Source organism: Archocentrus centrarchus, chromosome 4, assembly GCF_007364275.1.
Source record: "Archocentrus centrarchus isolate MPI-CPG fArcCen1 chromosome 4, fArcCen1, whole genome shotgun sequence".
Classification (NCBI taxonomy): domain Eukaryota; kingdom Metazoa; phylum Chordata; class Actinopteri; order Cichliformes; family Cichlidae; genus Archocentrus; species Archocentrus centrarchus.
This window is the reverse complement of record NC_044349.1, coordinates 29387569-29413855: the sequence shown is the minus strand read 5'-3', so window position 1 is coordinate 29413855 and position 26287 is coordinate 29387569. Positions and strand designations below refer to the sequence as shown.

Genomic DNA, 26287 nt, shown 5'->3' with positions numbered 1-26287 from the left:
AAAAAGCAAAATATATATATATATATATATATATATATATATATATATATATATATATATATATATATATATATATATATATATTGATGTGTGATGATTTTATAGCAGTTTTATGTGCGTGTACATTTTTTGCCACGAAGATGTCCAGAGGGTGCAAAATTTGAGGAGGGCATATGGGTTGCAAACGCTTTCTGGAGGAAGATAAACTCATTTTAACTGAATTAAGCGCCAAATGTTCCGCGGTCTCGTCACCTGCGCGGACAGTTTGCGGTTGCTATGGAAAATGTCCACAGCAACGCTGTCATTAGGGCGGAGACTGGGGGGCGTCATTCACTGTGAAAAAATGATGGACAGTTATTTAAACCAATTCACGTTCGCACTTTGTACAGCTGACCAATAAAAACGTTCAGCCGTAGTTAGATAGAGAGTGCGAGGAGAGTAGCAGGTAGCAGAATCTCTATGAGAAAGACAGCGAGAAAAGACTAATGGTAAGGCATCTACTAACGTGCACAGCTCCACAGCGAGCCGCAGTTATTATATTAGAGTTTTGTGTACTCACGGGGTATGTATTTTATTGGGCTTGGTCTTCTTCTAGCTTCATGGTAACGGTAACGCTAGCCGTTTTGCTACCAGTTGTGTTGTGTTGTGTGTTGCATCTCAGCATCACAGCCCGTCTCGTTTTCTGTAATGAGAGCAGTTCACGATGGAGCTAACGTTATATTTACAGGATGACACACAATTAGGACTGCTGAAGCTAGCAGTAGATAAAATGATTACCTTTTGCAAAACTGCTGTCACTGAAGCCTTGATTCAAGCTTAATTCCATCGAGCAACAGCATTAGCATGTTCTTGATGTCTTTGCAGATCCAGCATGTGGAGCCAGCCATTCCAGTAACATGGACAGGTACGAAAAGGTGAAAAAAATTGGAGAAGGCTCATTTGGAAAGGCCATCCTGGTCAAATCCAAAGATGATGGACACCAGTATGTCATCAAGGAGATTGGCATCTCTGGAGTAAGCTTCTGCGCATGTTACACAAGCTTTTCATGTTGTTTTCAGTGTCAGCTCCCTCTTACCACCCTCCCCTTCATTACTTTGACAGATGTCCAGTAAAGAGAGGCAGGAATCTCGGAAGGAAGTTGCTGTTCTTGCCAACATGAGTCATCCCAACATCGTCCAGTATAAGGAATCATTTGAAGGTATTAATGCCTTCCAAATAGCGCAGCTGTTCATGTGAAGAAGATATTAAAGTATATGCACTGTGTGCTAGCTACATACTGTAATTTATTTTCTTTTTCAGAGGGAGGCTGTCTGTATATTGTGATGGACTACTGCGAGGGTGGAGACCTATTCAAAAAGATCAACTCTCAAAGAGGAGTATTGTTCCCAGAAGCGCAAGTAAGCCAATAACTCTTTGAGAAAATCACTACAAAACCAGCATACAGACTTGGATTAAACTGATCAGAGTAAGTGTGGTTTATTGTAGTCTCCCTTTTTGAGATCCTAGATTGGTTTGTGCAGATTTGTCTGGCGCTGAAGCATGTACATGATCGAAAAATCCTCCACAGGGACATCAAATCACAGGTGTGGCTTCGTGCATCACAGTATCTCCCTTTGAGTAATAAGGTGTTTGGGTTTTTTTGGGTGGGGGGGGTGCATATATTGTTTTACTTACATTCATACTTACAGTCTTCTTATAATAACTCTGTAGAACATATTTTTGACAAGAGATGGAACAGTTCAGCTTGGAGACTTTGGAATCGCAAGGGTGCTGAACAGGTATGTACACTATTGTCTGAGTAGCCCTGCAGAGGTTCATAAAGATTTTTAGACTTCATTTAATAAACACCATTGTAGTTTGCTTTGCTGAATTTGAGTTATCTGACTTAATTATATATTATCTCTTAGTATTTTTATTCAAATTCATTCTCATTTTTACTTTAATAAGGCAAAAACTAACTGGAAATTAAAACAAAGTATGTTTTGTCATATTGTATTTTATTTTATTGAGCTATTCACTGCTTTTTATAGATTTATTGAACTTTTTTTTTTTTTTTTTTAAACTGCTGTTACACAAAAATATCTTGAGGTAAATAAAATATATCTGATCTTAAAATGTATTACATGTTTCTGTATGCATTTATACACTGTACTCTGAGGGTCTTAAATGAACTTATTATTGATGCTGTTTTTTTGTTTTGTTGTTTTCATATTTATTTGGATTTTCACTCACAAAAAATGTATACCTGTTCATCTATTAATGTTTTTGAAGTTATCAAAAGGTAGTTTAACCCTTTGATATTAAAGCATACATTCAGTATTTAAAACCTTAATGAACATTTTTTTTTTCAGGTACTTTTATGATTATCGCAATATAAAGTCTCTCTAAATGACTATTTGTTACATACACAGTATTTAAACTATGTCCAGCGCCTTCAGTAGCACTTGAGTAATTTCATTGGCTGTAAGATTGCAATAATTTCCTATATTAGATGTCTTTTCTTTTGTCATTAACCATTTACCAAGTCTGCCACAGAAATGTTGCAACTAAATGTATTTTTTGCACATTAGATGGGTTTTTTTTTTTTTTTTTTTTTTTTTTTGAAATACTGAATCTTGCATATTCAAATCTACTTTTTGTTCTCATTTCCAGCACTGTCGAACTGGCAAGAACATGCATAGGAACACCGTATTACCTGTCACCAGAGATCTGTGAAAACAAACCATACAACAACAAAAGGTACTTGGGGGTCTAGAATGCCACAGTTTTAGTGTTTGGTGTGTCATTTGTCAAGTAAATTCAATAGTAATCAATGGGACAAGCTCTCTCCCCACTGACGCATGAGTCATGCAGGATTAGGTGGTGGCTTCAGGGTGATGTAAGGGTATCATGTCTCCTCTTTATTGGGTGAACTTGCCTGTGTACATCTACAGCAGGAAGCTGGTATTGATTTTTCTTAACTAATTTAAGAATATATGTAATCAAACTCACTTTAGTTACAACAGTAAGTAAATTGAGCACAATCTAAATGATCTGGAAGTCTCTTTTGCATCCAGATTATAGCATGAAAGTAAAGGCCGTGCAAGTGCCTGCTGATATCTTATCAAACAAATGATAAACTTACCCCAGAACTTATCCCTGTCCATCCATTTGTATGCTCTCCTCTCATTTTCCTTGCTTTCCCTCCTTCTGCAGTGATATTTGGGCCCTAGGGTGTGTCCTATATGAAATGTGCACTCTTAAGCATGCAGTAAGTATTCTGCGTGAGGTATTTACTAATTAATGTGCAGTATTTTAAGGTATCTTATGCAGCATTGTGGTGCTCTCACACATGCTAATTTTGATCTCTTCCCTGTATATACTGTTTGCATGATGTTTGGAAAACTAGGTTTCAGTATATGAAATCCTAATTAAGTGTGTAATCCAGCACAGGCTCGCCCATCTTATGACTCCTTATGTAGTATAATTATGTATAGTAATTTTTTACGCAGTGGTTAAAGCTGTGTGTGCCTTTGCATGCGTTTCTTCTTAGTTTGAGGCTGGCAACATGAAGAACCTGGTTCTGAAAATAATTCGTGGGTCATATCCTCCTGTGTCCGGTCACTACTCCCAAGAACTGCGATTTCTCCTGGCACAGCTGTTTAAACGCAGCCCACGAGAGCGGCCGTCCGTAAACAGCATACTGGACAAACCTTTCCTCTCCTGCAGGATAGAGAGGTTTCTCTCACCACAGGTAGACTCTCACACACTGTGTGATGCTGTTTTAATTTGCAAAAAGTAGACCGTTCATTAAATTTCTTACTCATTTCAGATCATTGCTCAGGAATTCCGCCATACCTTTCTTCACAAGCAGCCTAAAGTAGCTGTGGCACAGGTGCCAGCAGGTGAGCAAACTCTTTGTGAAGAAGACTACAGAGTGTCTGTCTGCTCCAGCTCTTTTGTAGATTCTACAAAAGAGCTACTAATAACCAAATTGGGCACATATTAATGGAGTTATGGAGGAGCATGACTCCCTAAATCAAAAGGCATAAATGAAAGATACTGGACTTTTGCTGCAAGAGTGCAGTGATTTGTTTTTGTTTTTGTTTTTTGTTTTTTTTATTGTAAGCCTGCGTAGTAACAAGACACTTTGATTTTTGTATATTGGCTGACAAAAATATAGAATTTTATTTTTTTTTAATTTGCATATTTATGTTTTTAATTCCGTTTGCATGTCCCGTAATACCAGCCTCAGCCCAGAAGATTACAAAACCAGCCGCCAAATACGGAGTGCCTTTAACTGTGAGGAAGGTGCCAGATGGAGCCAAAAAGCCTGCAGAGAAGAAACCAGCTGTGAAACATAAACTGGTTAGTAGGCTGTTAATGTTGATGCCAAGTTGGAATGATTGAGCCTGCTTATGTCAAAAGCTGTATTTGTTGTCAAAGGCTTCTCCCGTGTGTGTGTGTGTGTGTGTGTGTGTGTGTGTGTGTGTGTGTGTGTGTGTGTTGGTGCATCATGTTATGTTGGCTGAACCCCAGTGTCATATGTTGCTCAGGCCCCTCTCCCAGCAGCCCCCCAGAGAAGAGTGAGTCAAGTGGAGGAAGAGAGGAAAAAACACGAGGTACACTGAGAGCCAATATAACTTATATTTCCTAATAGGTTTCCCTCCCTTTTCTCTCCTCATTCACTCACACATGAAGGTCCCTTCTTATAAGCATTTTCAGTTTTGCTCCCTCTCATAACGCTTGATCCCTATCTTCACCTGTTTTCCATTCCCAGCCCATTTGGAGTGCTCTGCCTGCTTTTAGCTTTCTCTTTTAATCAGACTTTTCCTCCTCGCCCACCTGACCTGTGACAGAGCAGTCCTGCTGCTTCTTTCCCTCAAGGCGGGTTTCTTTAAGATGTCTTTTTTTTTTTTTTTTTTTTTTGGTTTGTTTTTTGGGTTGAGTGGTTTTGTCTCGTTCTACAGGATGGAATCAGAAAGAAGAGGATGGAGTTGGTTGAGAAAGAAAGGAAACAGAGAGAGCAGGTGAGTGTACCGTTTATGTAGAGACCAAAGTGTTTTTATACTTTTTTGGTTAAAAAGTCTTCTCATCGGTTTCCTTCAGATGTTCTTGTTGAAAGCAGAGCAGATGAAGAGATATGAAAAGGAAAAGGTGGGTTTTTTTTTTTTTTTTTTTTTTTTTTTTTTGCTTTTAGTTCATTAGTGAAGGACAAAGGTTCTCAAACATTTTAGGACAAAGTTAAAAAAAAAAAAAAAGTATTCAAGATGAATTTTAGGGAAGTTGATTTTAAGGGAAATGAAACTTCTTTACATATATCTCATTTATTCAGTTCAGTTTCAGTCTGTATTGCTCTTGTGGCCCAGGCCACAGTTTGAGAACATCGACTATATAGAAAATTTCCCATCATTTTAAGTCTTGAATAAAGCTTTCTGGCTGTTGGCAGTATTTTGATGTGAGGGATATATAACCTAACACATGATTTCTCAAAGTGCAGCCTGCAGGGCGGTGGTGGCCCTTGATAACATTTGGTGCACAACATGGAAAGAATACATAATACTAAACTTAGTGCATCCAGTGTTCATGTCATGTCATTGAAATAGCAGCAAAAAATGAGACAGGGATTTTATATTCTTCTGTTTTAACTATTCAACACCCCCCCCCCCCCCCCCCCCCCCCCCCCCCCCCCCCCCAAAAAAAAGACAAATACCAAAGTGTTTGTGTGCATTTTTCCTTTGCAGCCCTCAGTCACGTGCTGGCTCTTTAATGTAGTCTGAGTCATCAAATTTTTTGAGTACTGGATTACTCAAAGCTACCACACTCCTAATAATGCATAACTATTATTATAATGCATAACTATGAATATAACTAAAACTGAAACAGGTAAATTACATAAAAATTCACCCCATACCAAAGATTAGCTATACAAACCCAACTGTTTTGTTGGATTTATATGGCTGTTTTCACTCCAAATCAAATATTTTAACATAATCTGTGGGATTTGATTCACTTTGGAAGCAGTTTGAGGTTCAGCAGTTTTTGCCATTTCTGACCTGAAGCATAACTTTTATCACTAAAGGTCGCAGTTTGTTTGCAAACCACTGGTTTAGTTGGGTAAATGTACTGTCTCTCCAGTGTTTAAAATATGGAGCAGTGGGGTTGGGGGGAGGTTAGTCGGGATATTTTCTTTTTCTGCTAAGTGACTGATCTCCGCAGTGCCTTATTAGTTGAGCCTAAAGCCTAAAAATCTGAACCTTTGATCTCTTTTAGATCAATCGAATAAACCAAGCGAGAGAACAAGGCTGGAAGCATGTCTTGAGTTCTAGTGGAGGAAGCAGCCCAGAGAGGAAGGTAATGGATACATTTCCTTTTTCTGTGATTATAAAATGTGATAACGTGATAGATCAGATGTTTGAGTGGTCCTCGGTGAGGCTCACGACAGTGTTTTCATCCTCAGTGTTTCGTGAGAGGTGGAAAGAGGACTGCAGGTGTTGCCTCTGTTCAGGGTCCTACTCCAGCTCCTCTACCAAGTAAAAGCCCTTATGAACACTACCATGCAGTCCTGGACCAAATGGCTAAACCACAGCCTAAAGATGTCAGCAGGGAGAGCTCCTCAGCAGGGCCATGCAGCCCCATTCGGTAAGCTTGTTATCTTCATTTTTGTCTTTTTGCTAGTTTGTGTATTAAATATTTGTAATGACATTGCCTCTGTATGTACCAACTAGTGTACTGGCTGCTGCTGGCCCAGTGCTGCCCAACGGCCCTACTCGACGCCTAGACCCTAATGTAATCAAGAGAGAACTTCAGAGGCTGCAGATTGTCTCCAAACAAGCCCATATTAGCAGGTCAGTCAGTTATCACTGTGTTGTTGTTGCTGTTTTAGCAGTGTAAAAGTTGATTCAGAGTATTTGTTGCTGTATTCTGTTCACAGGCAGCGCAGTCATATGGCAGCTGAGCGAGCCTTTCAGGTTGAGGAGTTTTTGCAGCGAAAGAGGGAAGCTATGCTCAACAAAGTCCGCGCTGAAGGACAGCTGGTAAATATCGTAACTTATAAGTATGTAGCCGTGTCATTAAAATGCTGACTTATAACCGGTCATAATCCTGGTGTAATTTTATATAAATAGAAAATGATGAATATCAATATTTAGTAACAAACTTTTTCAATCTAAAAGCTCGATTAAGCTCTACTTCCAGTATTAATATTGAATCAAATGTAGACCTGTGACTGCAGATCACACTGAGAATCAGTCAACTGCTTGCCCGTTTTTTTTTTTTTTATCTTTTCATTTTGTCTTGCTCAAAATCACTGCGGCAGCTAGATGATAGGGCCTCCTTCTAAAGTGTGATTAAATTGAATGGTAAACAGGGTGCTCGGCAAAACCTGGCTGCGATCTATGGAAGCCGGGCTGCTGCTGTTCGGTGCAGGAGGCCTAAACCCAACAAAGAGGAGGAGGTAGGAGGCCCAAGCCTGAACGCCCAGCCTCACACTCCACCTCACTCACAGCACGTCTGGTTTGGCACGTCTCACACGTCTGCACAAAACTCCCCTGACACGCCTACAGTCCAAGCCAGCAGCTCAAACTCATTGCGACTCCTTGCGTAACGTGTGGTGTTCCACTGTCCACTTAAAGCTGTTTATTTATCCCAGTTATGGCTGCTGTCTACTTCCATATAACCATTTGAGTTTTGAGTTTGGTGACAAAGATTTTGCTTTGAATGGAATACATACATAAATGCATTCTTCATTGCTAATTGTATATATTATTTTATTTATTTATTGTTTTTAATCATCTGAATGGCTGCTGTCTTCATGTACAACATGTTTTATGTAGAGCTGTCTTTTATAAACCCCAACAAAGCATGTGATTTTTGTTCTTGTTTTGTCTGAATGTGTAGTCTACCCTGTGTACCTGCATGTGTGTATCTAACATTTCTGTATTTGTTCTCAGGAGTACTTGGCAAGGCTGAGGCAGATCCGCTTGCAGAACTTCAATGAGCGCCAGCAGATCAAAGCTCGACTCAGAGGAGAGAAGGTACATTGCTCTACTACTCTTAAGAGTGCCAATAATGAAGGTGTTTTCAGTTCTTGCTGACATTTCGTCTCCTGGGTGTGTGTGTGTGTTTGTTGTTTCCTGTGTGTTTCAGTATGACAGCGATGGTTCTGACAGCCAGGAATCCTGTGAGGAGGCAGAGCTCAGGAGGAAGAAGATAGAGGCTTTAAAAGTGAGTCTGGAAGCAGCACAAAGCAATTACATTTTGCAGTATCCAATGTTTGTTTGATAATCTTATTTGCAGAAACATTTACAATGATTAGAATGACAGCCTGATTAAAATGAGCCTGTGACTCATTGTTGTAAAGAGGCTTAAAAGCAATGGGTGTAGTTTCATGCTCAAACAACATGAGAAAACACATTTAACACAGAGGACATTTACTTTTGTACATCTCTATTTTTGGTACTCATATCAGCCCCTAAATCCATGGCTCAAGCATATGAGATTTCACAAATCTGCTGCAGTTCAAAGAATGCTTAATGGAGCAAAAATGATTTGCAACACCAAACAAAGAGGGATAACACACTGAACCAGCCCTGCAGTGGGCCACCAGGATCAGACTTTTCTTCTAAACCAATGTTTAGAAACTAAACTTCTTGAAGCCAGAAATGAAAACAGGACTATCTGCAATTCCCAGCTCAACCAATAATATACAAAACTTCAGAAGACAACTGATGGAGGAGAGATGATTAGTGTGCTCAGCCTTCATAGCCATTGTTAACTATGGAGGAAAGAGGGAGGACAGGCTAATAAGAATGATCAAAAAATAATATAAATGGAAATGTGCTGGCACACTAAATCATGTGTAACATTCACCAAACATGAATTGTGTGTGTGTGTGTGTGTGTGTGCCTGGCAGGCCCAAGCAAATGCCCGTGCTGCTGTTCTGAAAGAGCAGCTAGAGAAGAAGAGGAGAGAAGCACATGAGAGAGAGAAAAGAGCTTGGGAGGACCATGTAAGCTTTTCATTCGCAGCATGTCTCGGGAGAAACCTCTGTGGTGCATTTGGTTGAAATATAATTTAATTTTGTATGTTGTCTGTCGTGGAAGCTTGCTGCTCGAGGGGTTAAAGTTGGCGTGGCAGCAGGAAGTGTCGCGGCCTCAGTAGCAACATCATCTACCTCTGATAGTCCTCTTCCACAGCCGGGGCCCTCTCAGCCAGAACCAGCTGCCAAAGCTCCAGCTCTGCCTACACCCAAACCCTCCACCCCAGCTATATCCATGACTGCCGCCCTGAAGAACGTTGGAGCAGTCAGTATATATTTACAGAGTGTATCATCTCTCAGTATTCTGGGGTATTTATTAGCTGCATGAATTTTTGCACTCTGTGTTTTACAGACTACGCCACTAAAAGAGAGCTTGCCTGAACCAGAGTCTGCTACCGTGATCCAGGTGAGGTGATTAGTTGTTTAAAAATCAGTAAATGAAGTAACAAGACCATTTGGTTTTTGGAGAGAAAATTTTATTATTCAATCATTTCTGTGTAACAGAGTGAGAAGAAACAGATTCTGCGCAGACTTAACCAGAACCTAAAAGCTCAAAGCCCAGTGGAGGAAGTGGAGGAATCTCCTTCATCCCCTGCAGAACCAGGTCCTGTTCCTATCTGTGACCAGCCTGATACAGACAAGCACCCCACTTCAAATGGAGACCGGAAGAAGTGGGAAGCAGCAGAACTGCCTGTACTTCCTGTGGCTCAGCAAACTTTAGAGGAGACATGTGCCACAATAAGCAGTGAGTTGAGTCCGACTGGAGATAGGGCATGACACACACACAAAAAGAATACAATGTTACTCTAACAGACATTTGGTACTCAGACACTGCTCAGCGTAATATTAAGTTATGACTAATGCTGCATGTCTCTTTGCCAAAAAATAACCACACTGGTTCCAAAGTCCTACAAGAGAAAAGTCTCACAACTTGAAGCCAACTTGGTAACACTTCTGGGCAGTTATTTGAAGCTCCTGGATAAGTGATTGGGGACAGAGCCAAAGCTTTGAGGCTTAAAAACTGCATGTATAGAATCACCAGTCAAATGTGATTTAAAACTGCTAAAAACATTTAGTTTCCCTCCCAAAAATAAGGTGTGTAAAGCTTTTTACCCCAAAACTTCTAATACACAAAGTTTACACGACTCTTAAGCTTCATTGCGGCGCAGTCTTCCCACCAGAGCGCTGAAAAAAGCTACGCCAGTTCATCAGAAAAACCAGTACGTTCACTTTGTTGAAATAATTGTGCACTTCTGAGTGTCAGTGCAGCAACACAATTCATTGGCTCATATTTTTCACAATCTGGCTTTTGATTGGTTCTTTGGGCAGGACACCTTCCACCATTGCCATTATTATTTAGTGAGTAGATGTGCCACAATTTCCTACAACTGAAATCAGATTAAAAAATGAAATAGATGTTTGTTGCCCATAAGAATAAGTAATCACCGGTCTAGAAGAGATGATTCATCAATATTCAGATCAAGCCAGAAATCTTGGAGTAAACAGAGTCTGACCTAAATTTTGACAGCAACATTTAACAACAGTTACAAAGTCAGCCTATAACCACATTTATAATATAATCAAAACGAGAGGATTTCTGCCTAAAGAGACAGCAGCTTAGATTACTGTAACAGTGTTTTTTATACATCAAAAAAATCAACCAGACAACTGCAGCTCATGCAGCATGCTGCAGCCATGGTCCTCGCTAACACCAAAAAGTGGATTATTCTGATCCTTAAACCACTACACTGGCTTCCTTTGTGTCAAAGGATAAGATTTTAAAATCCTTGTACTAGTCTACAAAGCACCAAATGGGCCTAGTTAGATTTCACATTTATCCATGCCTCATGAAACATCCAGAACCCTAAGGCTTACAGGTTTACTCTGCATTCCTGGAATCACAATAAAGCAAGGGAAGCAGCTTTTAGTGTTTTATGCCCCCCCCCCCCCCATTATTGGAGGTAAAGACCTTGCAATAATGCAAAGAAAACCCAACAATCAAAGCAACCCCCTGTGAGTAAGCACTTGGTGACAGTGGGCAGCCATCTGCTGTGAGGGGTTACGGTTGAGGAGAGAGCGATAGGACAAAAGGCACGCGGTTGAAGAGAGCCGGAGATTGATAACTGTATACACATGCATTTACTTTGACATCAGGTCTATTCAGGATTTGTTGAGTGCCATGTCTCTCTCTCTAGTGTCTCTGCTAAAAGGCAATATTGCTGAAGTTCCCCCTCTAATGCTCTCTCATTAGCCACTTCAGCATCTCCAGAAGCTAGGCCATCCTCTGGTGGTGACAGGAAGAAGTGGGAAGCAGGGGTTCCACTTGTCCTCTCTGTAGCTCAACAAACTCTAGAGGAAACCTCCATCATGACCATTGGTGAGTCCCCCCCCCCCGAGTCAGAACAAGTGCTGATTAACCTCTCTCTGAGGATTTTTCTCTCTCTCTCTCTGTTTATTGTCTCAGAGCAAACAGCAGGTGAAGTTATACAGATTGCTGGACTACAGGAAGAAGCTCCCAGGAAGGAGTGGGGAGCGAGCCCAGACTCTCAGGTGCTGAGAATACTTCAGGAGGCAGAACTTCAGCCACTCACCCAGCCACTGGAGACTGTCACCATATGTGAGGATGACTCTTCTAGTCCTGGTTAGTCTTTGTTACTTAAACTTTCTCACCTCATCCTGCTGTTTTTGTTTTGTTTTCGAGAGTCTTGACATGACAGAAATTCAGTTATCTACAGGCTGCACTCTATGCATTCCCCCCCCCCCCCCCCCCCCCCCCTGGCCCAAGAGTTAAAGTGCAATAAGACCTGCTGCACTATTTGAAATCATGTCATTTCTTGGGATGTCTAACAATTTGACTAAATTGTGCTAAACATTTTGCTCTTTACTACTTCAGGAATAAGCCTGCTATATACATAACAACCACAGAAAGGAGCAGCAGTTGTTTTGGCATGTTAATTTTAGAAAATATCTGCTTGTGTTTGTGTGTATGCGTGTTTGTGTTTGTTTGGGTCACTACAGAAATAGTGGAAGAGAACAGGAATGTACTGCAAGAGTATGTCTGCAAGAATCCTTTCGTGGTTTAAATTGTTCTCCTAATTTGGTGCTGCTTTTAAAAAAATGAGCACATGCTTATCACGTACCATTATTGTCTCTTGGTCTCCTTCAGTTAAATCTAACCAAGTGACAGAAGTGGACATTGTGAAGACACCTAGAGAAGTTTTACCCTCTGCAGTAGCTGAGAGCTCAACAGCTACAGATGTGGCTTCACATCGAGAAATTTCCACGGCTGCTGCAGGAGAGAGAGCGACACTGCCACCTAGCCCTACTGAGACTCAGGGTTAGTACCTGATATTAATCAGCTATTTAGCTGTTTATTTCAAAGTGTATTTTCAGTTAAGTCCAGTGAGTCTTAAATTCCTTTAGATCCAACAGACTTGGAGTCGTTGATTTTGGAGGAAACTCCTAAACAGGCCTCACATCCCCCAACTGCTGTGCAGCAGGCATGGGAGCAGGAGTCCCAGCAGCAAATGTGAGAATTTCCCTTTTTTCATACCAAAATGATGATTCAGTCATTATTATGATTTTTAACTCCATTAAAAAGAGCAGCGCCTATGTTTAGAATTATTTTGTTGCTCCACAAATGTGTTGACATTCATTTGTAGTAAATGCACAGAGACAACACGCACGTCTGTTAAGCCAAACTGTATTTCTATTATAGGCCAGCAGAGTGCAGTGCAAGACCAACGGGCAAAAAGGAGACTGAGAAGAGTGCAGAGAAAGCTACTGAACCATCTGGTGAGATTAATGTGTAGTGAGCCAAGACGAATTTTTTTTTTTTTTTTTTTTTTTCCAGGGTAATTATTATCTTAATTAAATCTGCCCTCGTATTCCTCTCTACAGGTTTAGCTCAGCATGAGGAGCCCCTATTTATTAAGTTGTGTTCCCCGGCCCACCGACGCACTGCCGCCCTCGCTATCCTCTCAGCCCAGTCCTCCATGGATGAATCATCCTCATCTCTGGCCTCTCGCTCACGCTCTGTCTCACCTCTGCGCACCAAACACCAGAACGCTCTCCTCATTGGTCTCTCTACGGGCATGTTTGATGCCAACAACCCCAAGGTGATTATTGCACTTCTCATTTTTTTTCCTTGTGGAAGTTGTGTTGCATAATAAGGGAAACTCTAAAGGTAATTATCTAAAGTATTAAACCCAGGACATTATTAGCTGTAAGACTGATCAGGTGTTCCTTCTCCCTGGTGTGATGTAGAAGCTTGTGCGGTATTCTTGGATTGGATTTTAGTCTTTATTAATGAGACGGCGGCAATGAATCCATTAATCTCAGTCTGAACCTGCGGTGAGTCTTATATTACAGGAGGAGCATCCATCAACCAGTATCTTTCACGACCTTCATCAGGGACAATGAGATCTGCAGAGCTTAACACTTTTAATATGCATACATAAAAAGCTACATGGAATATGATTTTTGTAACAGTATCACATCCCATTCTGGTCCCTTCTTTGTATATTCAGCCCTTGTTTATTGTCATATTCCACTTGCAGTTGTCTTATTCAACACTTAACGGCGCTGCATCACAGTATTCTGCATGTCAGTGTGTTTGGTTTGTGCCGGCAGATGCTGCGAACATGCTCTCTACCAGACCTCAGTCGTCCCTTCAGCTCTCAGCAGGACGCTGCAGTGACCGGTGAAGCTAATGTCGCTCCAGACAACAATCTGGAAATTGAGGACCTGGATGAGGCAGCAAAAGATGACCAATCTGAGACTGAGGAGTAAGAAACTCATCTCAAAAGAAATGTTCTGGTCCTGCTGTGTCATTTTTGGCCAATCATAAGTAGTATTTCAAGCAGTAGCTCAGTTAGTTTCTAATTTTTCCATAGGTGTAGTGATTTAATTAAAGTAATCAAATTAAAGACAAAGTATAAATGTTACCTGTTTATAAATCTGTACTACACCTGTCTATAAGCTATATCAATGAAAACAGGTAGTTCTTTTTATCAAACTGTAGTATTTTGTTGGTTCTGCCTCAACTGTTAGGGTGGCTGAGAGGCAAGAGAAGAGAAAATAAATGAGAGCATAGAGATACTTGTATAAATCACAAGCTATAGAAGAAAAAAGTTAAGTTAATGATGTGCAGCATTGGCATATAAGTGCTCAGTCCATCATGGGAAGTCTCTCAGCAGCCTGAGCCTATATCAGCGTAACTAAGAGATGGTTCGTGGTCATCTTATCCAGTGTTAACTGTAAGCTTTATCAAAGAAAGTTCAGAGGGTCTCTGTCTCCTGAAGCCAAACTGGGAGCTGCTTCACAGGCGAGGGGCCTGATAGCTGAAGGTTCTGCCTCCCATTCTACTTTCAGAAACTCTACGAACCACAAGTAAGCCCTGCAGTCTGAGAGAACTGCTCTGTGGGGATAATCCAAAACTACAGGGTCTGAGCATTAAGAATTTTGTATGCGAGGAAGATTTTAAACTCCATTCTCAATTTTCAATTAAAGAGAAGCTAACATGGGAACTTTCTAGTTTCTGTAATACCCTCGCTGCAGCGTTTCGGGAGGCTTTTCGTGGAGCTTTTACAAAAGCTTGATGAATTGCAATAGTTCGCTAGTGTTTCAGTATCACTCTGAGACAGGATGTTTCCAATTTTAACAGTATTGTTCAGATCAAAGAAAGCAGTCATACTGTAGATACTTAAGGTATGAATTAAGACATGTACTGGCCAAAGATGACTCCAAGGACTTGTGTGCATGAACCATGCTTTTTTTTTTTGTTTGTTTGTTAAATAAAGCTGGGTTGATGGGCTATTGTGTCTGATATTATTCTGTTTCTTAGTGCATATGAAGATGAAGATCTGCGTGACATCAGAGCTTCTATGGAGAGACTGCTGCAGGAAGAGGTTGGAGCAGGCGACTTTAATGGAAACCCTCCAGAGGGAGGAGACCAAGAGCTTTTCGACAGGATTGCAGCTGAAATTGATCAGGATGGCAATCAGATGGCTGTAGATGATGATGATGATGATGAAGATGACGACGACGAAGATGATGAGGAAGAGGAGGAAGACGAAGAAGGCGACGAGGATGAAGAGGAGGAGGAATGCTCAAATGGGAGTCCTGCTGATGAAGAGGCAGGGGAGTTGCTTCTCAATGGTGTGGGAGAGGAGAACCACAGCAGTAACAGGCAGCTCAATGAAGAATGGCATTCAGGTAGGACAGGACTTCAGAGACTGTCGGTCTGTTCAGGTCATAATCTTAAAGGAATAACAAACTTCTGCATTTTGCTTGTTTCATCTTGAAAACAACTTGAGCTTGTAAAACTTCCTTATGAATTAATATTCTGATTTTGCTGATTCATTCTTTAATAAGATGTCATGTAACAAAACTTTATACACGTTCAACGTGAGCAGCGTTATCATTTTTGAGCCCAAAAGTCTAAGAGGGAAGTGATTCATTCTGCTCCACAACAGATGGCAGTGGAGAGGACCAAGGCAGAGAGGCTGAGCATCATGACAGCATCTTCAGCCGTCTGGAAGAGCTTCGGTTCAACCTGGAGCAGCAGATGGGTTTTGAGAAGTTCATTGAGGCCTACAACAAGATTAAGGTATGAAATATTCATTATTTCTCTCTTAAATGGGGAGTTTGTTAATATAGCCTCACAGTTAAGTGACAGTACAAGCCAAAGTTAAATTTACATGTTTTTCCTCTGGACTGTTGTGCTGTATCTGGATTGCTTTGGTGTGAGTTGCCCAGTTTGGGATATTTTAGCCATAGAGACATCTGTCATCTTTTGAATATAATCAAAATAAATAGCACTTGCTTTGTGATGCTCAGAGGCAAAATACATCTGAAAAGCTCAGGAGGAACATCATTGTAGAAAGGTCTTTTCGTGGCCTTGTTTTCAAAAATAATTCACAAACTTTGTTATTAGTAGTTTCGTGTCGGAACTATTTTCTACATCTGCGACACAGAAGCGTGCAGCCAGCTAACATTGCAGCTTAACTGAGAGGGGACAATGACGGGGATTGGCGGGTGTAGCTCTGCTAGAAAGAGCCTTCTAGCATTTCCTGATCTGCCCCAAGGTCTCAGAGTATGCAAAATACCTCTCCTAGGAAGAGCCAGATCCCCAAACCACTTCAGCTGTCTCACTTCAGCTCTGCTCATCCCGTATCCAAGGGAGAGCCCAGACATCTTCTCTTTCCACGAATTGCCATGTTATCATTTTGAAGGGGTTTGCATGCCTGAGTGATCCCAGGAGCTATGTTGTTGGGACAAATTTGCCCCCAGTAACATAACTATATAATATAGCTGCTAGTGTCTCCTAAGGCAAACTGTTCCTGGTTGTGGCCACACTAAGTGCAATGCAAAAGCTCTCTATGACAATAAAAACAAGGATTCAAGAAACCTCATGCAGATTAGAGACACTGGGGCCCCACCCTGGAGCCACCCCGGGGGAAGAGGATTGGGCAGCAGTCAAAGGTGGTCCAATGCCCTGCTGCTTAAATGAGCTCTTCAAAATAATTAGTTGCAGAAACATAGAATATGTACATTTGATTTTTGTGTGAAGTGTCCCTTTAAGCATTACACAATATGACTGAAGAGATGTATTGCTGTTTTGATGCTTAAGGCTATACATGAAGATGAGGATGAGAATATTGACCTGGGCTCCAGTTTGGTCCTAAGCATTCTGGGAACTAAGCACCAGCATCTGTATCCCAACATCCTTCATCTAGTGATGGCAGATGGCGCTTATCAAGAAGGTTGGTGACAGCAGTTTGATCTTAGATCTGTCATTTTCACAAACGTGGCATGCTTTGATGTTATGGCGCACAAGAAAAGCTACTTAAAATGTCTTTTAACCTCATGATTGATTTATGTCATTTTTGTTTTCATTCTTTTACATTCTTTTCTTCTGAGCCAAATATATCTGAGAAATATATGTATTTTTTTTTTTTTTTTTTTTTTTGTCAGTGACAGAATCAACTATGTCAGAGCACTGAGTGTTTAATCTCATCTCTAAATTTCTATCCTGTTTTCTCACATCGTTGCAGCTTCACCAAGTCGTGAAGGGACTAAGCAGATGTGAAACACACCCTTAACTCTGTCCTCTTTGTTGTGCCGGGGGGGTCACAGCAGAAATGGAAAGCAGTGGGGTGGGAGTGAGAGTGGGGTGGAAAGGTTTCCCTCGGGATTCGAGCAGCCATCAAATATATTTTCTCATTGAACATTCTTGTTAGTTCGTTCTTTTGTTTTCTATTTTTAATATCTTCTGAAGGAGAGATGGATGATGCAAATGTCAAATATGTCCCCTGAGGACTTGTCTCAAGATCTGTTATCGTATGGCTCACGTCCATGCAGCAGTGGATGTAAATGTATATTTTTGAAGCAAGAATCAGAGAGCAAAGCTTTAAACTGTGGTGAGACAGTATAGTCTATTAATTAGTGTTTAACATTTTCCATCATATTCAAGTTTGAGAAGACATTGCTGTGGATTTTAGGTTGGTTTTCAGTCCTGTTATTGCTATTAAATTTTAGTGAATATAGGTTTTGGAAATGAACATTAATAGTCAACTGAACATGCATGAACCTTTTTTTTTTTTTTTTTTATAAATTCGTCTTAGTTTAGCTTCTTGGCATGAAAATCCACCTTGGACTGGCTATACTGACAAGCATCAATCTAAATTTGATGGCATGATTCATGTGTTTAGATGGGCTCCAGAGGGGAAGGTGGGGAATAACTGAAGCCCCCAGAAATCGAGCTGAGAGCTGAAATGATTTGTTTTCTTTGTGGCCACACAACAAATCATCTGCCTCCATCTCACGCTGTCCCTAGAATCCAATAAAATTCATGACATTATTAAAAACGACTGATATTTTAGAGTGATCTGCCTGTTCGTGTATGGTCATCTCATGCTGCTGATTGTTTGGGAGGGGCAGCCAAACAGAAGAGAAGCTAAACCAGCTTGTTTCAAGCAGTGGATAAACTAAGGCGCAAGTCCCAATATTAGACAAACGTGGGTTATTTTGAACTGTGAATGATGCAACGCTACACTAGTAGATTTAAAGAATCAAAAATATGGAGCAGGAACTTGGTATAAGAAGTTCCTTGCAGCCTGTGAGGAAGGGTTAGGATTGGGTAATGATGAATAAGCAAATTTTGAGAAACTAGACGATATGTTACGTGAAGTCTCAAATTTTGGTATTACAGAGGTTAAATGTTTGGAGTTGCTGTCCAGTACAACGCTGTCATTGTCTCTCGCCTCCTTTATTTACAGTTCGGAGTAATGGTCTGACTGCTCCGTTGAATTAACATGATTTTCTTTGTTGTCTTTTAGATAACGATGAATAATATCTGGTGCAGTGGAGCTGCTGGCAGCTTTGACAATCTGCTAGCTCCCCGAGGTCTTCCCGTGACGGACGTGATCAGCAGAAGGATCTATGCATGAAGTGTCGCAGCCTCACATCTAACAGTGTTTCAGGCACACTTGCATGATGTATAACTACTACACTCAAGTCTATACTTCATACTTTGACTATCAGCACCTGACACAATTTTCTACCCAGTGTTCATTGAAAAGTGCATAATGAAAAATGCTCTTGTTAACCAAAGTTTACTCCAAAGTTCTGTAAATGTTTAGTCCATATCTGTAAGTTGTCATGATTAAGAGCATAGACTTTGTTGTGTTTCATGTTGCTGCTTCAGTTGGACATTTTGGTGGCAACATGTTTTGTTTTGGTGGATGATCTGGTCCTCTCAGGTGCTCTTTCTGTCCCACCTCCATCACAGCTTCAGAACTCTTACCAGGTCAAGACCATGATTTACTCCAAACCAGTTCAGCCTCTTTTTCTTATGATTGTTTTCACTAATCAAGAAGTTAAATAATATATAAAATGCATTTTCCATGTTTCATACTGCTTCGGTTAATCCAAGTTGAATTAAGCATTTTTGTGAGTGAGACTGTTGTGTATGTTGCCAAGGAACTGTAGCGAGACGAGCTGGTGTGGTGGACCAGGTCAGGGTTGTAAACTGATGATCTAACTAGTGATGATATAACAATAAATCATATTTGTTTCTAAATTTAAATACTGCAAACATTCATGAAATAAACATGTTTTTTTGTTTTTTTTTAAAGAAATTGAAGACTTATTCCATTTCTTTCTCCCTCACTGCCAAAGTAGACCACAAAAGACTGGTTTAGGCATCAAACGGGAAGGGTTGCAATTTAACTATTTTACTGTATAAATGTTTTTCTTCAGCATTTTTCAAATGAACTTTAATTTCAGTAGTCACTTGGACACAGCAGCTGAATATATAGAATTTTTAAAGTAAATTTTAGTGACATCTTTGACCACAAGGTGGCAGCATTTTACCAGAAGGTTCCGCCTTCTGCCAGGCTGCACTGTAAATAAGAATGACCTCTTAGTGGCCTTTCCTGGCTGACTCACTGCACCATCTTGTGGTACAAATTGGTGTTGCATGAAAGTACAGCCTGGCCCTAGCTTGAGTTCAGTTGATGCCTTGGATGTTGTGGACATAAAGTCATCACATATCTTTCTCACATGCTGTGAGCTTTAGTGCATTTAGGTTTTAAACAAAGGAATTTACACAAAATTAAAATTCTTTTTATTTTTCTAAATCAGTCCTCAGATCAGAAATGTGGTTGTGGAAAGGTTGAAAAGAAAATCATTCTACTTTTCACAGGTCACTGGACCGCTGGTGAGCAGACGAGACTATTTTCAGCCACAGCCTGCTTCAACGGACCACTCGCCCTTCTTGTCAGCTATAAAGATTTATTTGAAATAGTGATCCTCGTGGAATAATTTAGCACGTTCTAACACCACATCTGATTTAGTGTGGCAGGAGAAGTGGGTGCATGTCCTACAGTATGGCTTGGAGTATATTCAAGTAACTGAGTGCAGTAGCATCCTTCCATTACAGAAGAAATGCTGTTCTCAGTACCCCTGTTTTTATTTGCCTTTAGTTAGGATCAGGTTTGAACCAGCCATGATTTATATTTTGATTATTGGCATTAGTACTGGAGCTAAAGTGAGTAAAAGTCAGCCTGGGGGAGTTTGGCCAGAATCTTTACATCTCTGCAACATGTTGTTCTCATAAATTAAATCTTTCCTACTAGGAAATAAAGGACAGCGCATTGATTTCTGACACCAACCCCAGCATAAACCTGCCATTACTGAAACTGCAATATGTCATTGCCCTGCATATGTTTTACAGTTGTGGCTGTGCATAGTATGCTAGATTAAATATGCAAATGCAAAGAAGGTTTCACATTGGATTTCACATCAGGTAAGGCACAGTTATGCAGTGGATTAAATTCCCTTTAAATGTATTTGTTCCTTTTTTTAAAAAATTATGGTTGATTTTTTAAAGGGAGAAATTAATATGAATTTTGACTTTTTGCACATACTAAATATACTGATATATGGGTATAAGCCATTCAGACATTTAGCCAAGGGCCCAAAAGGAACTCTTAAGGCTCTTAAATGCCTTCATTCACTATTTATGCTGCATGGTGGCATTGTGTTTGTTTGTTGTGCCTCATCTGATTTAGTTATTCTGTTTTAACTTCCACCATGTGGCTTGTATTATGCATGGGTGGTTGTTTTATCTCTGTAGTGATTTGCATTTTTACTTGTTAAGAGGCATATATACAGTACATGAAGGCAAGCAACTGTCAGTATAATAGGCACATGAGAGCCTTTGAAACAGCAGTTATGGCTTTCTCTTAAATATAAGCACATTATAGGCTCTGTGTGGAGTCTTGGCAGAGCAAAACTGATTTCAGGTCTTGCAAACACCAAATTGTCATAAAGTCACTTTGAAGTTTTGTCTTTAGGTCTGTGGTCATGAATTCTGCTAAATATTACAGCTGAGATAAAATGTATGGTAGCCCTTTGGTGCCAAAATGCAACATCCATTCATTTTCTTGAGTGCATAATCCAATTTCAGGTTGTGGTGGGGTGGAAGCTGTCCAAGCCGTTGTAGTGCAAGAGGCAGGGAACACCCTGGACAGGTCACAGTCCTGAGAGACAGACAATCATTCACACTCAAACTCACAATTTAGAACCAGTTATCCTAAAATGCATGTCTTTGGACTGAGGAAGGGAACCGGAGAACCCAGAGAGAACCCATGAAAACTCCACATCGAAAAGGTCCCAGCCATCTGGTGGATTCAAACCCAGAACCTTCTTGCTGTGACAGCAACAGTGGTGACCACTGTGCCACCCACAAAAAAAACCAAAAAAAACCCCACACTGACATTTTAGGAAACACGACAAAACAGAAAACAACAAAACGAGCAAAAACACGGAAAACTACCCTCCCCCCCCAAAAAAAAATACATAAGAAACATTTTAAAAATATTACAGCAAAACTGAAAACACAATATTTTATAAAACACTACAACAAAAAGGAAACATTACAAAACTTAAAATATATAAAAGCGTACACAACAGTATTTAAAAAAAAACAACAAAACTGAAAACATAAACTCAAAAATTCACACACACACAAAAATGAAAACTTGATGAATGAGAATGAGAAATTCTTTATTTGTCCCATATTTGGGAAATTCTTTTGTTACAGCAAAGTAAATAATAATAATAATATCTAGCAGATGACTCTCTACTATTCAGATATATTGTACTATAGCAGGTGAAATCATGTCCTGTATGTGTCCTGCAGTGGAGCTGAACCAGTCTGACTGCTGTCTGGTCAGCACGTGGTGCAGAGGGCGTGTCACATTTCTCCATGATGGACAGCAGTTTGTTCAGTGACGTCCTCTCCACCACATCTTCAAAAGTGTCCAGTTTGCAGCTAATCGCAGAGCCAGCCTTCCTGATCAGTTTATTCAGTCTGTTGGTGTCACCAGCTCTGATGCTGCTCCCCCAGCAGACCACAGCAAAGTGCGCTCCATTTGCTACGACTGACGGATGGAGCTCCAACATTTTTGCGCCACACATCCTTGTCCACTGATCCTCACTATGCCGTCAATAAATTCAAATTAAAAAATGCAGCAATTTCAGAAAACACAACAAAAGCAGAGCAGCAAAAATGAAAACACAAAGGTATTTATTTTTAAAACGTTTTCTGAAATCTTACTGCATATTCATTGTGTTTTTCCCTAAATGTTGTTGCATTTAAGGTTTTGTTTTTTATGTCTTCCAAGGTGCTCTCCTTCAAATAGCAGTACCTTTATATGCATGGTATGGTCACATTTAGCCATATTTAACCTGAATTGTTTGGGAGGTGCAGTGGAGTGGTGGTTAGCACTGTCCTCACAGCAACTCCACCAGCTCACCGGGGCTTTTCTGTGTGGAAGTTGCACGTTCTCTCTGTGCTTGTGTGGGTTCTCTTCTGCTTCCTCCCACAGTCCTAATATATGCATGTTGAGGTAATTGGTGATTCTAAATGGTCTGTCTTTCTTGGTTAGCCCTGTGATATACTGATGACCTGTTGGAGGTGTACCCTGCCTCTTGCCCTGTGACAGCTAGGATAGGCTTTAAAACATAAAGACAGTTAAGTATACGAGCTATGCAGTTTCAGTCCCTCCCACACAAAGCGCCTGACATTGTTCTCGGGATGTAATGAATTTAATTTTGGGTGGAATTTTCCATAGGGCCTGCTTGATCCAAGCATGAAAAGAGAAAAATCACCCCACAGAGAAGTCTATGCACTCAAGCGTTATCAGGCAGCATTCATTGACATTCACTTTACGGTCCCTAATGCAATTTGAAAGCAGTTTGCCTCAGGCTGAGTTAGTAAGTTTGAAAGCCTTATCAAAGTAATACAAATGAAGATCACTGGATGTGAGAGTCCTGATCTTAGGAGCACATTAAGCTTAAAGCTTTTGGGCTGCTTTCAATTAGGAGAGAGTGAAATGTCAACTGGTGAGCAACACTATATGTATAATAGCTCTATAATCTGTTCTTCCCAATTTAAAAAATGGCTTTTCTCTCTGGTATTGGCTGTATTTCAATACTTTGTGTCTCACACATCTATTTACAGTAATGGACTGTACAAGAGAGAGCAATATTTCTGTCAAGGTCCATCCTTTCATGGAAATTGGGACATATGTCTTGTCATGTCCTCTGCTGCTTTCCTCGTTTCCATTTATAAGCAGTAACACAGCTGTCCCCTCCATCATATGCAGCTTTGTATGTGTGTGTGCACAGTGATCTTTTTTTTTTGTTTTTTTTTTGCCCTCAGGTGCAGTCATTATGCAGGATTATTGCCTTTCCGGGTGTACAAATCATTCTTGTTGTATTTTCGAATAACATTAAATAATGTCTTTGAATGTGAGTGTGTGGTAATACACAGGGGTCAAGCTGAAAAAGGGGGGCAGGGGCCATTGTCTCGGTGGTGGTGGAGTGGTGGAGCGCAGCCTCCTTACGGTGAGGAAATATGACCCCGCGGGCTCCTACCAGCTCCCGTGGGATTGCATGTGACAGAGGAACGCCACCTCCAAATAAATCTCTTTCTTTATTGCCTTTTTTCTCCCTTTCCTTCATCTCGCCCTCTTGCTCAATATACAGCGTCCTCCAAAAGATAAAAATAAATCTCATATTTATTGTCTGGCTGTGTCTCACTTGTTCTTCTCTCCCTCAAGTAGTTCTGTGATTGTGTGTTTGCTGAGAAGGTTATTGGGAGTCAAAGGTCTATTCCAGATGGACGTTTTATAATAAATGGTTAAAGCATCACCTCTGGAGATGTCCTCTCCCTCTTCTTCCCTCTCTCTCTCTCTTTTGCCTTTTTTTCTTTTTTTATGACTCAGCGATGGCTCCATCAGTTTGCCTTTGCCTCCAGTAAAGACAGGATCATATCATCCCACTGACATAAAACTACAAAAACTACAGAAGCAAGCATAACTTTGGCTCAGGACTAAAAGTATTTCAAACAAAGGTTAGAGCAGTGGTGTCAAACATGCAGTCTGGGGACAGAACCAGCCCACCGGGGGGGTCAAATTTGGCCCACCAGATGGTGTTCCAAAGTATGAAAAATGCAGTACGGTCATTAATTAATGTTTTTGCATCAAATCCACTGCTCTACCTCATGTAGGAATGCAATGCAGCAATTTATATATACTATTGTTGTTTGTATGTGAAAGTTTTGTCTTTATTCACTCAATAAATGTTGAAATTCCCATCTTTTTGTAAATAGTTGGCTCATTAAATGTGAAAATTTCACAATACTTCTTTAGACTTTTTGAAGACATTAGAAATTTAGAGCAATGAGGCTTTTCACGTATGTTTTATAATGTAATACCATTACTGACCTTGACCACTTGAGATCAGTGTATGCGATTCTAAATGCTAAGTGAGTCGGAGTTGGAGAAAACGGAAGAGGGACTCTTAATGTTGGAAAATTGTAACTGAACAGAAAAACAACATGTTTTGGAGATAATTTAAGAAGGTATTAAACTCAAGTGCCAGCAGAGTTGACTTTCAACCAAAGCGTGCCTCCAGGGGTGGCCGAATAGTGACATGAGAAAGGAGTTATTTTCCATTCTGTCTGGGAAAAGATGCTGCTTTTTGGTACATCAGTACAGCTCATTAAACGATTCAGTTCACGCCCTTTTGACAACGACAGGCGCTGCCTTCTGGTGCGCCTGGGAAATTTCCCGCTTACACCGCAGTCATCCTGATGTAATATTTCTGTTAATCATATTTCTGATTAACAGAAATATGATATGAAAACACAAATTGTGGCATAAAAAAATTGTTGTATGAAGCAGTTTCTATTAAAAGAGCAATAAAATTCTGTAGTGTCATACAAAAGATGACATTTGTGTGGCTAAGTGCCCCACTTTATTAGACTGAGCAGCAATGTCCCAGATTTGACTGGGACATTATTGGTATTAACTAAAACTAGAAACTAGAACTGTGACAAAGCATTTTAGACATCAATGTATAAGATAAGTAAATTAAAACTAACCAAAACAATAGTACATACTTAAAAAATTAACTACAATAAAGTGAAAATGCACACACTACTTTTCCCCTGCAGCAATTGTGATGTAAATATTGTACTCTGTATTTCATTATATTTATTTAAAAGCTTTAATTAGCCTTTCTGATTGATATGTCATGCTGTATTGTTATAGATAAAGCTACCCACCAGTGTATAAGTATTTCAAATCATCTCTAGCTGCATCACTGAAGTGATGTGCATGTTAAAGAATCAATAATTATGATCTTGCATGGATGCATAATTCTACTTTAGATATTTTAAATATGTTTTTTAGCCTAAAGTCTACCCATGTTTTCTACAAACAGACTGATGCTTATATAACGCTTTTCTACTCTAACTGAGCAAAGTACTTTTATTACAAGTCACATTTACTCTTAGCAGCATTTTATTCTGTTCCATAAAGCATTTTCCTTAACTATGACGTGCACACTCACATGCATTGGGGGCATTTTGCGGTTCAGTGTTTTGCCCAGGCACACTTAGCCCCGGATCAATCCACTGACCTCCTGATTAGTAAATTACCCACTTTACCGCCCGCTAGCTTCCAGATCTGCGTCTTAAACCTGCATTCTATGTAATGGCCACCAGGGGGCGACCATTGGCCAACAACTTGTGAGTGTGGTTTCAACATCAGATCCACTCCTTGCTTATCTGGTTTGAAAAACCATAATAGGGATATTAAATTGTTCATCTCACTGAGTGACATCACTGAGGCTAAATCTATCTTTTGTAGTGTCTCCTGATTTGTTTCTATTTCCTGTGGGGCCCCTATCTGTCTGGAGGCACTGCTTGCCTGCAGGCAACTGTTTGGGGCCCCAGGCCAGAGGGGGTCCCCGAGGACTCAGGTGTCGAAGAGAGACATCTGAATAACCTGACTTCCTCTGGCATCACAATATTCGTTTTGTTTACCTTGATGTTTAATTTTGTCCAGCAGAGTGGATCCAATGTGGTGGGCATACCGTGACCAAGAGTCAAGTGAGTAAAGATTTTGTTGTTTTTCATATTATTTATAACATAATGGCGATAAAGGCTGGTACACCCCCCTTGAACAGTCTGTAGAGACTTGTTGGTCCCCTCAGTGCCCACTCCAGTGAACAAATCCTGGAAACGCCCCTGGCTCTGCATTTAATTTTGGTAGAATTTGGTTACCTTTTTTTTTTTTTAAATATCACTTATTTCACTCTTAATATGTACATCTCCGTAAATTCAAACTAACGGTTTTTCAGTTTATGGCGTCATTATTATGCATTCAGCCTCCACAATGTTCCCATTTC

General features: G+C 40.3%; 1 protein-coding gene across 3 annotated transcripts; it reads left to right on the top strand.

The window, feature by feature from the left end:
* Nucleotides 1-271: 271 nt before the first annotated feature.
* nek1 (NIMA-related kinase 1) lies at nt 272-19161 on the top strand. Of its 3 annotated transcripts, XM_030728131.1 has the most exons (36): nt 272-488; nt 865-1013; nt 1102-1198; nt 1300-1397; nt 1500-1583; nt 1711-1778; nt 2653-2739; nt 3196-3250; nt 3533-3733; nt 3812-3884; nt 4229-4347; nt 4536-4601; nt 4950-5009; nt 5089-5136; nt 6253-6333; nt 6440-6621; nt 6708-6827; nt 6914-7016; nt 7349-7435; nt 7932-8015; nt 8128-8205; nt 8894-8989; nt 9084-9284; nt 9372-9425; nt 9524-9764; nt 11271-11396; nt 11484-11660; nt 12186-12356; nt 12443-12548; nt 12738-12814; nt 12920-13137; nt 13652-13806; nt 14865-15235; nt 15496-15629; nt 16653-16785; nt 18361-19161. In XM_030728131.1, exons 2-36 carry the CDS (start codon nt 897-899, stop codon nt 18372-18374), a joined length of 4182 nt encoding a protein of 1393 aa, XP_030583991.1. In that variant the 5' UTR covers nt 272-488; nt 865-896; the 3' UTR covers nt 18375-19161. The 3 variants fall into 3 exon arrangements, with proteins under 3 accessions (XP_030583991.1, XP_030583992.1, XP_030583993.1); XM_030728132.1 differs by lacking the exon at nt 7349-7435; XM_030728133.1 differs by lacking the exons at nt 272-488; nt 865-1013; nt 1102-1198; ... (2 more) ...; nt 1711-1778; nt 3196-3250.
* Nucleotides 19162-26287: the final 7126 nt, after the last annotated feature.